Below are 15168 nucleotides of genomic sequence, written 5' to 3'. Positions count from 1 at the left end.
ACCTTGTTAGCGTGCGCCGGAGCGAAAGAAGAAAGAATTAATTAAGAGTAGTTATTGCCTATTTTGTATCGAGTTCGGTTGGAGTACCCCGCGAGGGATGCGTTTCCTAGAGATTTCCTTCAGTTATGTGCCCTTGCGACGGGCGGCTCTAAAACGCCACGTTACAATATATATATACTGTGAATGTGTTTATAAATGGGTAAAAGGTTGTGAGTGAAGTGTTTTTCTTTCTTTGCTATATTCTGTTTCGAATTTTCACCTGAACAGGATAAATCCTTTACGCTTCAACTCACTTATTTTAGACACATCTTATTATAAAGATGCTCGTAGATCTACTAAGCCTTAGCGCTTCTCGATCTAAGCTCGTCTCTCTCTCTCTCTCTCATTTTGTTTCAAATATAAATCGTCACACTAACAATAAGGCCACAGTTTTCACGAGGTTGACGGCATGGGTAGCTACTTCTAGTAGTATTCTAGATTTCGAATTTCGAATTTCGAATTCCGTGGATAGCATTCCGTCAATTTGACAGAACCAGCGGCGGCGCGGAGCGCGGTCTAGCAGTAACCAATCAAAATACTTGAGATGCACCTATGTAACATCTGTTCGGAGCGCACGTATATTTTATTACTTATTACTATTTCATATCACTAAACTAATCCAAATCCAAATGTGAAAGTCTTGAAACCAGATTATTCAAAGAACCGCTAAATTCAAAACATCCCTAAATGGAATACAACAACAAGAATTATTAATCCGAGTGTAAATCCATACCACGAGATCCTCGTACTACCCAAAAATATAATATTATTATTTTAGTACTAGAAATTAACTATTACCATTATATCCAGGCATTATATATAGTACTTGACAGTGCTATTTGTGAATACGCAGCTAATTGAAGCCGCATTATAGGCTCCATTTTGTATAACGTTACTTTTGGCTCGTGCCTGAAGTCCCATTTGTAGACTTGTGATTTTACCTAGTCTTTCGGTACTTTGCCATTTGCATATAACACTACGAATTCAAAAGCCTTCATAGAAATTCTGAACAAGCATTATTTGAAACGCACTAAAAGTACTCCATTTTGTTTAGAACATTAGTTCTGGCCGAATAGGTAACAATCTCTCCATCCTAATTTTTAAATAATCATCCAGTATCCAGTATTTGTAAACGATTTATTCAGAGCATAAATACTTCAACATATTGTAACGTTCTGGACGTTACGTTAATAAAATATGGATCCGCGAGTTTACTTATTAAGTCAAAGAAATCAAGAGCGTGAATAACAAGCCAAAATCAAAGGCGAAATTAAAATGTTGTGAAAAGCTTTTAATGCGTAATATGTGTTTCTCGTTTAAAGTCTGAAACAAGACTGTTTTTTGCAATAATGTTGGTTGGCGCAGCAACCTTATTCTTTTTAAAGACACAAGAGGTTTATAAACGTCTTTTATCTATGCTGACTACTAGATCATTAAAGAGGGGGCAAAACGGGTGATTTCACCCTTTGTAACACTACTCCCCCCCGAGGAAAAGAGTCGTCACGACTCGGGAAAGATAAAACAATTATAAAAGTATTCTAGTAGTCAGTGCTCAAAGGTGAGTTGGAGCTGTGGCTCTAAAAATTTAAGAACTCCCTTTTTTACTATCTGGCATTTGCCCACAGTCTCAAGGTAAACCACAGAAAACCTTGAGCAGATAGTTGAGCGTTAAATAATTCCAAAAATTTATGTGCCTTGTTTTATAAAGGTAAGTGTTATTTAGTGTCATGTGGCTTCATGAATTTGAAGACAACAAATCTTCCGGATCGCCGTCGAAAAGAAAATCCATTCCTCATCAGGGAAAATAGTGCGGTGAAACAAACACAGATGTACGACGAGGCGGGAAACGATACATGGAAGAACTCTGGGTCCTAGGCTACATAAAAGCTGATTCCCTCTGAGAACCGGCACAGGAAACAATGAAAAGGAATGGATGACTGAATCCAAAGTTTCTTCTGAGACAGCACACCCTAGAGTTTGGAGGACAAATGTGAGTGGTGGTATAACAATTCAAATTCACTAAGTGAATTTGGGAGAATGTACGAATAAAATAAATTGAATATGTATTCAAAAGAAAAGAAACGATCTTATCTGAATCATTTCCGTGTATTTCTTCAAAATAAGGCCACCAGTCATCCTCAGGAATCGGGGAAGATTGGAAGGAAAAGGCTGTGTCAAATAACCTGAAAAAGTGCTCACAAAAACTGACACTTAAGGTTAATAAAATGTGAAAATCAAGCAATCGCTCATCGACCTCGAAAAATAATCGTGGCTCTTTTCACATTAATAAAAGAAACCAAAGCCTGTCCGATACAAAACTCGATTCCAGAGAAGAAGTTTCTAGAAAGAAACAACCGAAGAAAACAAATCTCAAATTGATTAGCAACGCAGAAATAACAAATCATTATAAGAAAAGTCCTCACCGAAGACAGTCTCAATTAGTTAAAAAAAGAAAAATGTCAATCATAAAGACTCCACCCGCTTCCGCCTTCATCAATGCGGGCGTAATCACCTCAAGTTATTCGTGGGAGAACATAAAAAATATGACACAACAAGAATTCAAAATCTATTTCGAAAATCAATGGAGGACCCTAAAATGTGGTCGGGGTGAGACCATAAGAGGAGAAACACAAAATGGGGCTAATATGCTTAAACTGTTGGGTTACTCGGTAAGTTCTGTTACGTCCGTGATTAGAGTTACTCCTGAGCGGTAAGAGTAAACTGGTTGGCTTCGCTTTTAAGTTCCAGGACAACCGGAAATCAGGATGAGGATCGAATAACGTAGGGTTTGTTTGAGATATTACTAATATATTTATTTCGAGGAAGTTCAGATGACGGTAAAAACGAAGTGTGCTGTATGAAGCTATGTAAGAAGTTCAGATGTGACGTTGTTGAGAGTTAGAACAGAAGTTTTCCTCGAGATGTGAAACGTACGGGTGCAGAAAAGGTGTGACAATGCCAGGAGTAGGGAATGGAATTTGATGAGTAAGCGTGATAGTGAATAGCGTGAGACTACGTAGAGATAAGAGGACAGGACAGAGACCATGAGATTAATGTAAGAACTGTGGGAGAGTTAACGAGTAGGAAAAATAGACAGAAGTGGTATGTTGGACGTAACAGTTCTCACGCAAATTTTTAGTTAAAAAAAATATATAAGTTCCCCGTGTCTGATTTATTTCAGCGCGGACATGAAGAACTTCCATGAGCACAAGCAAACTCATCTTACCTTCGCGGGAGAAAGCAAAGTTTGCCGCGAATGCCGGAAGAAATTATTCGCAATAAATTCTACCGAAGGTTGCAACGATTGCGCAGAAGTTAAGTCTGCTCTAAAGATTATAGCGGAACAAATTTTTGAAACTTAATTTTTTTTATAAATGTAACCTCTCGTTTTCACCATTCGTTCTTTTTTTTTTATCTTGTTTTAATAAAGAAAATTAAACTTTGTTTTTCGTTTTTCTCTTAATTAAGAATACTTCTTCATTATTCAAATCTGAATTAACCCCCGCACATCATAGACGTACAAAAATCTTTAAAAACTTGATCGGCTGTAGCTTCTGCATTTATAACCAAGACAGGAGCCGATAAATAAGAAAAAGTTTGTTTCACTAGCCAATCTTCATGAACCTCATGAATAGTTCTGAGTAGCTCTAAAGAAATACTCGATTCTTCCTCACGAGAACGGGAACTAACTCGAGCAAAAGAAGTTTCTGGGGAAACTCGCAAATAAACAATGAAATCTACTCTGAGCTCAGACGAGCGAATGAGAAGATCAAAATTTTTTGTCAATAAATGAGATTCGAAGTCGCGAAAATTACCTAACCTTCGACGAGCTTCTACAAAACAATTGCTACTGAATATCGATCTTTCCATCACCTTTACAGGCAATGAAGTCGTCTGCAGATGTCTATCTAACATAACCATTTGAGCGAAATGCTGAAAATAATAGCAATAACGATCTGGGTTCTGATACATCAAATCTAAAAGATTAATTCCAGCTACATTTCGATATTCTTCAAGAGGTTCTAAAAGTGTACAGACCTGGTGATCTGCTAAAAACCTCTTAGTGAAAGTTGTTTTTCCGCATCCGATATTTCCTTCTATAATAATCGTAAGCGGTCGAGTTTTACTCAAACGAATTCCAAAAGGTAAATTCTTCTCCCAATCGATGACCGACTGTAAAGAAGGTCAAGTCGATCACAGTCGTCAAGGGTGTTCGTTTGAAGATCTAACCTCGAAGGATGTTCCTGGTCTTGGAGAGACTGTTCCAGGTTGATCTTCTTCAAATGGAGCAAGTCGATCCAAGTGAACCACCTTCTGACGCGAATGAGGAGATCTTCGGATTCTATAAACAACATCATTTATCCGGTTAACCACTAAGTAAGGGCCTTCCCAATTTCTTTGTAGCTTTGGACATCGTCCTTTCTGTCTTTGAGGTTGAAAAAGCCAAACAGAATCTCCAGGATTAAATTTTAAATCTCTGGCTCGAATATCATAACGAGTTTTCAATTTATCTGAAGCCATAGAAATTCTATTCCTAGCAAAGTGATGAATTTCTTCTAAACGTTGTTGTAATAAAAAGGCATAATCTGTTTGATGCTGTCTTTGCACAGGAACAGGGCCTTTCTCTAAATCTGACGGAAGTCGAAGATTTCTTCCAGTAAGCATGAGGGCTGGCGTCCGCTTCGTCGTCTCATGAATCGCAGATCTGTAAGATAAGAGGAAGAAAGGGATCCAGGAGTCCCAGTCTCTCTGATTCTGTTCTACGAAGGACGACAAATATTGTAGCAAAGTCCGATTCAGACGCTCTATCATGCCGTCAGATTGCGGATGCAAAGGAGTTGTACGAGTTTTTTTAACCCCTAAAATCTGAGTAACCTCTTTCATTAAGATTGACTCAAAATTTCGGCCTTGATCAGTATGAAGTTCTAGAGGAACTCCGTGTCTACAAATAAACTCTTTAACGAATGCCTGTGCTACAGTAGAGGCTTCTTGATCAGCGAGAGGGACCACTTCAGGCCACTTAGTAAAATAATCAGCAATAACCAAAGCATATTTATTTCCAGAATGTGTTATCGGGAGAGGTCCAAGAATATCCATTGCTATCCTTTCAAATGGAGCTCCCACGTTGTAAATTTGAAGAGAGCTTTGTCCCTTCGCTCGAGGTCCTTTCTTTGCCGTGCAGATTCGACATCTTCGACACCAATCTTCAACGTCCATCCGGCAACGGGGCCAAAAGTAGAAGTTGCGAATTCTGCCCAGAGTTTTATTTGACGCGAAGTGTCCGCCTGCAGGAGAATCATGATAAAGAGCAAGAATCTCTAGAACTCGTAACCTGGGAACCAAAAGTTGCCACCTGATTTCTTTCAAGTCTGCAGATTCCCATTTTCGGTATAAAATTCCATCAATTAAAAGGATAGAGTCCCATTGAGCCCAATAAATTTTCAAATCTGGCTCGGCTAATGATATATCCTGCCAGTCTGGGCGAATTTCTGCTTCTTTCCAAGACTTGACTTGATTCAAAGTGTCGTCTTCTTGTTGCGATTTTCTCCATTCCTCCTGGTCATTTTCGAAAGAAATCTTCCGTATTATAAGAGAGGGGTCACGATTTTTCTCTAATCGTGCACACTGTTTACACTCTGGCATTTCCTCGCAGGGTCTTCGAGAGAGAGCATCGGCGTTTCCATGATGAATTCCAGCTCGATGACGAATATCAAAATCGTACTGACCGAGCCTTTCTAACCATCTAGCTACCTGACCTTCGGGAGATTGGAACGAAAGTAGCCACCTGAGAGAAGCATGATCTGTACGTATCAAAAATCTCCTACCGTACAGATAATGGTGAAAATGCACTACGGTCTTAACGACAGCTAAAAGCTCTCTACGAGTGACACAATAATTCCTCTCGGTTTTACTCAAAACTCTGCTGAAATAGCTTATCACTCTCTCTTGACCTCCCTGAATTTGTGACAGAACCCCGCCTATTCCTGAAATAGAGGCATCAGTATCTAAAATAAAAGGAAGTTCGACCTCTGGATAAGCTAAAATCGGCGAAGAAATAAGATTTTCTTTTAATTTCTTGAAAGCCTCTTCGCATTCCGGGGTCCAGTCAAAAGGAATCTTGATTCCGGTCAAATGATGGAGAGGTTTAGCTATACTAGCGAAACCTTTTACAAATCTTCTGTGATACGTACAAAGGCCTAAAAAGCTTTGAATTTGTTCTTTATTCTTAGGTGTCGGCCAAGAAGAAACCTTCTCTATTTTGGATGGGTCGGTCTTCACACCTTGTGCTGAAACGATATGTCCGAGGAAGCCTACTTCTTTCTGGAACAGATGGCATTTTTTCGGGCTCATTTTCAGACCTGCTTGCTTCAGCCTAGCGAAAACTTGTCTGAGATTTTGAACTTCTTCTTCAAAGTTCTTGCCAAAAACGATTATATCGTCTAAATAAACGAGGCATATTTTGCCCGTGAGCCCATGGAGAACAGCTTCCATCATTTGTTCAAAGGTAGCCGGGGCATTACTCAAACCAAACGGCATAACCTTGAACTGCCATAATCCTCCTAAACCCGTAACAAAAGCTGTTTTTTCTTTATCTACAGGATCCATTTCGACCTGCCAGTATCCGCTCTGAAGATCTATGGTGCTGAACCAAGTTGCACCAGCTATCAGGTCGAGTGTCTCGTCGATTCTGTGTAGAGGGTGAGAATCTTTCTTCGTTATATCGTTCAGCTTCCTGTAATCGATACAAAATCGTTTGGATCCGTCCTTTTTGTTAACAAGGACGATTGGTGAGGCCCAGGGACTAGACGATGGTTCAATAACATCGTTCTTTAGCATGTCTTCCACAAGCTTCTTCACCTCTTCTCGGGCGTTGAGAGCAAGTCTTCGTGGAGCTTGTTTTATTGGCGAACTCTCTCCGACGTCGATCTTGTGCTTGACAGAAGTACATCGGCCCTTATCACCACTATCTTTGGCGAAAGAATCTGTAAATTCTAGCAAAAGAGATTTAAACGATTCTACCTGAGCTGAATTTAACGAAATCGAAGATTTCTCAACAAGGCTCTGTAAATGTAAAGGAAAATGTTGTTGCAAATCTTCCTCCGAAAGTTCTATTTCTCGAATTCTAGGAGGAGTCCAATAAATTCCATTTCTATTTGTACAAAGAGTTATTTCGCGATTGTTTGAAGCTAGTGAATTTCTCTTAGTCGAGATAACACAGTTATGAACTGTAAAAAAGTCTATTCCCAAAATACCTTCATCCTCTATATCTGCTATAAAAACCTTATGTGGAGAGTCGATACACCCAAAAAGGTTAATTTGGACAGTAACCTGTCTCAAAACCGGGGTCGTCTCTCCAGTGGCTGTTCGCAGAGAAAAAGAGGGAACAATCTGGTCATCGGATTTAAAGAGATCCGATCGAACCACGGTTACTTCTGCGCCCGTGTCTATTACCCATAGACAATCGACGCCATTTACAGTGCCGCGCGCGTAAAGACCAGACTGTCGTAGACTTCTAATTAAAAACTGTTCTCTAAGAGGGCTTTCACTCCTAACAATCTGCGATGATTTTCGCCCCGACAAATCATCTGGAATTAGTTTTTTGAGTGAGTTCCTGTTGAAAAACTCGACTGAGGATTTGCTTCCCCTATTTCAATATTTTTCTTACGCCAGTTATAAGAGTTTGAATTCGAGCCTTGCATCGGTTCTCTACTAATTTTTTTAATTAGAAAACAATGATTGGCGTCATGACCTATTTTTTTACAAAATATACAGGTCAAGCCGATTTGACTCGTCATGACCGCGTTCTTATTTATACGCTTGTTTTGTTGGTTTTGAAAAGAACCTCGATTTCTTGGTTTAAAATTACTATTGTTATTTTTATTTCTATAATTTTGAGGTTTTGATTCCTCCGAGTGTTCAAAACTTCGTCTTTCTGAGGTGTTTTCGGACACCTCAATCCGACGAAGCTTGTTCAGCCCAAAATATTGTTTCCTCATTGCCTCCACCTCAAGGGCTTTGGCCTTTGCCTCCCTCAGAGAAGTGAGGCCCGATGTTCCAACGGCCATTTTGATTTCCGGATCACTAATTGCGCTTAAAAAGGCTTGAGTCGCTAATAAATTACGAGACGGCTCGTGATCTGGCAATGCTACACGTGAAAGCCGTTCTATATCCTGGCTAAGAGACGCGAGGTCTTCGTCTCGTCCTTGTTTTCTCGTCTGTAATTGAGCCGTGTACAGTTTCGTCAAGTGATCATTCCCGTATCTCAACTTTAGTGCAGAGCTAAGTTTCTCATAATCGGAAATTTCTTCTTCAGACAATGCCGTTAAAACATTTAGAGCCGGCGTCCGAAGACAAGAGGCAAGGCTGTGGGCCCTCATGGCGGAGTCCCACTGATTATGCCTTGCAATAGTGTTAAATTGACGTTCATACTCTGCCCGTGGAATCTTTCCATCAAAAATTGGCGGTTTCAAAGGACAAAAGGGTTTCTCATAAATCTGAGAAGTAACCCCAGGAAGTCTCGAATTATTCAATTGACTCAAATGAGAGTATTGAGGCTGAACCTGAGACAAAGGCTCGGAAAAATCAACCTCATTATTTACTCTGTTTCTACAAACTGGGGATTCAACTACTCCCCTAGTAAAAGGCACAGACCTTGAATCTCGAACATCCTGGATTCGTCCTGGATGTCGGATCTCTTGAACAACGGGAACAGGAACAGGTAAGGGAACAGGAGAGGGAACAGGAGTAGCGACTCTAGAACCTTGTGGTGTAACAGCCGGTCCTCCAGCGCCACTCATTTGATGAACGGATTGAAGGGCCGCCACAGTCGTCCGAAGAAGGTCTTGAAGATTAGTTTCTGAACGCTCTCGAGCCTCCCCTTGCTCTCGAAGCAGCTGGATTAGTTGTTGCTGTTGTTGTCTTGCCGCTTCTTGTTGTTGTCTTGCCGCCTCTTGTTGTTGTGTCAAGATCTTTAGCAGATCAAGTTGAGAGACCATCGAAGGAGTTAAAAGAGAGTCTACTGAAGGTGATAAAATTTCTTCTGGAACCCTCGGATTTTCCATAAGAGAAGATTCTTCTCCACTTTCCCTTCGACGTGAGCGCGTCATACGACTACTGCTCATTGTTTATTACACGCACTGAATCGACTTAATTAACAAGAACTCAAGATTCCGCTTCTGACACCAAATGTAACGTTCTGGACGTTACGTTAATAAAATATGGATCCGCGAGTTTACTTATTAAGTCAAAGAAATCAAGAGCGTGAATAACAAGCCAAAATCAAAGGCGAAATTAAAATGTTGTGAAAAGCTTTTAATGCGTAATATGTGTTTCTCGTTTAAAGTCTGAAACAAGACTGTTTTTTGCAATAATGTTGGTTGGCGCAGCAACCTTATTCTTTTTAAAGACATAAGAGGTTTATAAACGTCTTTTATCTATGCTGACTACTAGATCATTAAAGAGGGGGCAAAACGGGTGATTTCACCCTTTGTAACAATATATTATCAGTAATTCTAAATAAAATTAGTTCCACTTGAATCCATGCTTCTCCTCGCGTTATCATCGCGTAACGGAGCAACACCCAGTGAAGTTCGATGTTCCCAAAAGTGAGTGGTCATAATTATTCATTTTCTATGAGAAATTAGTTTCGGTTATCTGAAACGAGCGATTGAACTGAGTTGTCCAGTGCTTTCCGATGCTTAATTGGTATTTGGCGACTCAAATCTGCTGATTGTGTGTCTAGCTACATTTTCATCAACGAATTTCAGTAGCTATTTTCTGGAATTTTCGGGATCTGCCGCCGCCGTCACACCTATGTGAACTCAGCCTATCCGTGCTCAGCAGCCTTAAGCTAGGTACACGTTTTCAATGGGCTAGGTTTACATGGAAGCGGCGGTCGCGCCGACTTTTCGTACGGATATGAGTCACGTCGACTTGATGCACGAACCGAACTCTGGTAGTCACTGGTAGTACTAGCTAGCTTTCGACTTCGGTCCGTACCGAGAAATAGTGGATATTCAAGTAGGATATCAATATCTGATAATGATGAGAATAATACCATTTTCATGATTCGTAGTATCGATTTCTGACGAACAAATTAATCAGATTGAATATTATGGTTATCATTAATTAATTAGTTACAAAACCATCGTCATGTGGCATATCATTATAATCATTGCACCACGGATTTACCGCAGAGTCGATGTTACTAGCGTGTGCAATCTCTCTATGATTTCCCTAGGTTTTCGTTTGTGCATACTATTAGTCAAAAACTGGGGAAATCACACTCGGAACACAAGGGAGATTTTCAACAGTAATTTACAAAATCAGCGAAAACAAAAACGTGATATACGCGAAAAAAATTAGCAATTGTTCCAATCATTTGTATCGTCGTTAAAAAAATCATAAAAGCTTTTGCTGAAGTCAGGAATTATAACAATGTGATATGAAAAAGAAATTACGTCTAACATTATTCTCTGATTTCTAGAGTACAGAATTCCACTATTCAAAAATAGTTTTCCCAGCCCTCTGACACTCACCACTGCTCGTATACTAAAAAATTGTACGCGTTTTCTCCCCCTTCTTTAGTTCCTCTACGTGGCGCTAGTAGATTTCTGACACGCTCGCTGCCCTCGCTGACCGCGCGCAAGCTTGTCAGACAACTACTAGCGCCACTAGTGGTGGTAATTAACAGAAGAATCGAGGGATATTTTGCGAACCACTTTTAGCAGCGTGTGTCAGGGGGCTGAGTTTTCCCTTGCAACTACTGATGAAACATACAAAAATTAATGAGTATTCTAGACAAAAACAATTTTAAACGTTAAGGAGTTCATTAAGTGATAACTATGAACTTGTTTTCGACCAAGAGCATGTAATCAATTATTTTTTTGTATTTAAATCATTCTAATATACGTAAGAAGGTTAATACGTCTATAACAATGATTGCTTCAGTAGTACTAGACTGATACCAAAATTTGTGTACATACCAAATCAATCAGAAAAATATCGCTGGCCAGAAAGTAAGAGTTTGCTAACCCATAGACCTGATTAATCTGATGAGTTATTTGTAGTACAAATATTACTGCAAAATAGTGATAGAATTTCTAAAAAATATCCAATAGTATTAAGGGTATTTCGAAGTCATCATACGAATTTAACAACTTAGTTGTTCAGTATTAATAAAGTTTGAAAATGCTGCGTTCGTTGAATGTAATGAGACTTTTATTGATTGAAAAAGGCTTTTCACTACATTGATGTATATGACTTCAAGTATTAAAGTCCGCAAACGCTAAAAAGAGCTTACAGCTCCATTCTGTATACAATTCTGAACAAAAATATTCTAATACATTTTCATTTGACACAGAAATAAACAAATAACACAAATTCTACAAAATCGCAATGGTAAATTTGTAGAATTCATACTATTGAAGTATTTAGATGCCCATAACTTTTAGAATTTACTTTTTTTCCCAAAAATTTAACTCAGTTTTTCGAGCACCAATAAAAACACTGAAAAATGATGATAAGAATATTTTCTTTTTTTTTTTTTATATCAAGCCCAAGAAAATGCCCGAAATCAAGAACTCTACACTAGAGCAACTCCTTAACATGAGACTTTTAATGCATAGGTGTTAAACTGAGAAGTCACATTACTGTATCACCAAATTAATTAATAATTATAAATCATGTTACACTTATCAACTCATGTATAAAAAGCTGCAATCTCTAAATCAAACAAACGTAATGATTTTCGAAATATTAGCAAGATGAATACCGCAGAATTCCATTAATGGCGAATGATCAATCCGCATACATCAGCTCAGTGTCATATACCTAACTAGTGGATATCTGTGATGTATTGCATCACGATTGTATTGCAACATAGAATATTTATATCATGTTTTCATTTTCCAAACAGGTTTTTGATTTTCTCAGTGCAGTGTGCGTAAAATTCGATTTAATAACTTGTTTTGCGGGTATAAAATTCTATTGCACGCACACGCGTGTGCAAAATCAAAAACTTCAAAATTTTGTTAAAAACATTATCGTACGTCATAAAAAATTCATGGAAGTATGATAAAAATTATTGTCTTCTGTTTATTCTATATTAGCAACATCAACAATTCACATAATAAATAGGAATAAATGAATATTGATTATTCGTTGTATGAATTATTGAATTTGCTCATGTATAATATAATATATGCTTGCAATTCCAAAAATTTCTACTGAACTGCGAAGAAGTGAACATTTTTTATTTGCGTTGTAGAATTGCTAATGTATAATAAATGCAAGACAATTATTTTAATTATACTTCTATGAATCGATTTTATTTAAATTTTTTTTTTAAATAATGCGCATCAGGTGGGGGGGATTACCCCCGCAGACTCGCTTCCTCCCACCTAATGCCACCCTATACATTGCAATAATTTTTAAAATAATTTTCGTCTAATTATTATTTCTGATATTTTTGTTCCTTCACAAAGATTTTTTTTGTGAATTTTACTTACACGTCATCAAAAAATGGTGTTCCTAACTCATACATACAATTTTATTTTACGTACTTGCTGCGAAAATACTACTTTGTATAAGGGTAAAGTAATGATCAGCAAGAATAAAAAATTATTATTAAAATAATTTATTTACTTATTTTCGCAATATAAGGATTTACAATATCGCAGGTATTAGGACAATGTTACATGCAGATATAAGAGTGCTAGAACGATGTGAATATTGTTTTGTTCCTATTGTACGACGAACAGTTGCCCAATATACCGTTATAAATATATAGCGAATACTATCTGAGGAATAATGTGTAATGGTACACTTTTTTCAATTATCATTTAAATTCTAAGGATACATAAACCTTTTCGATTCACACAACAGCCATAAATATACAGGTAATTACCGTTCTGTACAGTACAGTCAGGGGCATTACTTGCGATACACTAATTACCTGATAATCATTAATTTCCATCATGTGTACATTCTTATTATTATCTTAAGTATTCGGGATGCATCGTCCACATTTATTCATCTTTTTTACGCAATGTGTACTACCATTTTTATTTTACAATTTTGAAACCCTATTGCTGTTACTGTATTTTATTTGATTACAAAATCATAAATCTAATTAATAAAAGTACCTGATATATGGCAAAACGTAACGAAATGTTACGAAACACATTTTGATTATTAGTGACGTTCTCATTTTACAATTACCAGAAGATGCGTTCTGAGAAACGGAACGTGAAAAATATTCTCGAAAATGTAAACAAAACAACCTAGAATTTGGGATCGTGTTTTCATAACATTTATGTAAACAGCATGTGTCGGATGTTTAGTAAATAGATAACTTGTTCAAAGTATAGATAATTAATCAATAGTTATTCAATAAATTTGATTAATTAATTAACCTTTGAACGAGTTGTCTATTTATACTAAACATCAGACATATGCTGTTTACATAAAAGTTATGACAATACGATACCAAACCCTAGGTTTTTTTTTTACATTTTCAAGTTTATTTTTCATGTTGTATAATTTGATTAATTTAGCCTTACAATATGGGCATATGTTTACTGGATGTACTTGGCCAAATGTTGTAATCTCCTCGTAACATTTACCATTATTTACTGGCCATTGGTCGATACCACGATACTTTTGACTTTTCTATGCCTATTGAAGTACCTTGCATTTTAGTGTGCTTCAAAATAGAGGAGCCGACTATTTGTGTAGAAATTAATCACGATGGTAACCTGGCAAAATATTCGTTTCAATAATAGTAATAATTACGATAATATTCGACAGTAATATATTTGTCAGACTACGAGGACGTATACCATTCAGTATAATTAAGATTTCATATATCCTAGGAGTGCAATTATACATCATCGGTGGATAAAATGATTTTGTCGTATGTTTACATAAATGTACTGATAATATGTTTTTCAAATATTGTACGTAACACAGCTGTGGATCAACTAAAAATCTTTGAATATTTAAAAATCTGTGTCTCTTAGATTCCTGGTTTAAAATTTCGTGCAGATTAGGATAGAAATTGCAGAAAATACTGTAAAAACGTAAAAATTTTCACTAAAATCTAGTATCTTTCTATACGTTTTAATATGTATATCTTTTCACTACATACTTGTATATTCACGCAATTTTAACCAGGATTAGTGGTTGTGTCTCAAGTGTATTGTTATTCATTGAATACTAAGTAATGATTAGTTGAACATTGTTGGGGCAAAGTGAAAAATACTGAATTTCATTTGTAAACGCAGCTATACAGGGTATGTCCGCATATTTTTTTGTCTTCTAAATATTGAGGAACCCAATTTGATTATAATCTTATTAAAACATCTAAAATTAATATGCTTGTAACTGTTGGTAATATCAGTATAATTGCTAGTTGGAATATAATAGTTTTTACACCTGACTGCCATAAAAGAGAAGTGAAATATTTGAAAGTAGGATCAAGTTTTTACGCGAAAAGTATTAGAACTGAGTATCAACTTTAACACAGTGAAAATAAAGAAAAATTTAGTGTCATCTTGCAATACGTATAATTTGTTTGGCATCAGTTTATCTTTACAGCCACATTTTCGCTTCTTCTTCTATTTTACCCAACATTACCAATAAGGTATATCTTAATTAGGAAGTGGTATAACAACATGGTGTAATGTTTTAATGCGATATATTGCCAGGGATACGACGCGTTAATTGTAGGCTTCTTGGTCATCGTCCTAATTCGGGTGAAATGAACGACGATAAATTCGATACTCTGTTCGTGAGTCTGGTTAAACGTAATAATAGTAATTGTACACATTCAAGTTGTGCTGGCGCATTCCGAAGAGGATATAAACTCGGTGTCACGCATTTGGCAGGTCACTGGAATCTTTAGTAGACGCAGATGGTGGCTGAAGAGGTTTTTCCTGAAGTGCTAGCTTCTTTACTTTCGCTGCCCATATTTGACCCTCAGCTAAGACTCTGAAAATTGAATTAAAAAATGTTGTGGTAGAATCCGTACTCTTTTATGCAGTTTTTTTTTAGAGAGTTGGAAATTTTCAAAGAAACTGTCACATAACTCAGTTTTAATCAACAAATTTATTGATAGTTTGCATGATT

General features: G+C 37.2%; 1 protein-coding gene across 7 annotated transcripts in view; it reads right to left on the bottom strand.

Annotated features, from left to right (window-relative positions):
- Positions 1 to 12660: 12660 nt before the first annotated feature.
- The window catches only part of LOC124180883 (protein-tyrosine sulfotransferase), a 270165-nt gene continuing 267657 nt past the window's right edge, over positions 12661 to 15168 (bottom strand). For all 7 annotated transcript variants that reach the window (XM_046566796.1, XM_046566798.1, XM_046566793.1 and 4 more), the window contains one exon: positions 12661 to 15030. In XM_046566796.1, coding sequence (XP_046422752.1) covers positions 14913 to 15030 — 118 coding nt within the window. In that variant the 3' untranslated portion in view covers positions 12661 to 14912. The remainder of the gene's footprint in view (positions 15031 to 15168) is intronic.

The sequence above is a fragment of the Neodiprion fabricii genome, chromosome 4 (genome assembly GCF_021155785.1).
Source record: "Neodiprion fabricii isolate iyNeoFabr1 chromosome 4, iyNeoFabr1.1, whole genome shotgun sequence".
NCBI classification, from domain to species: Eukaryota; Metazoa; Arthropoda; class Insecta; order Hymenoptera; family Diprionidae; genus Neodiprion; species Neodiprion fabricii.
This window is presented reverse-complemented; position numbering and strand designations above follow the sequence as displayed.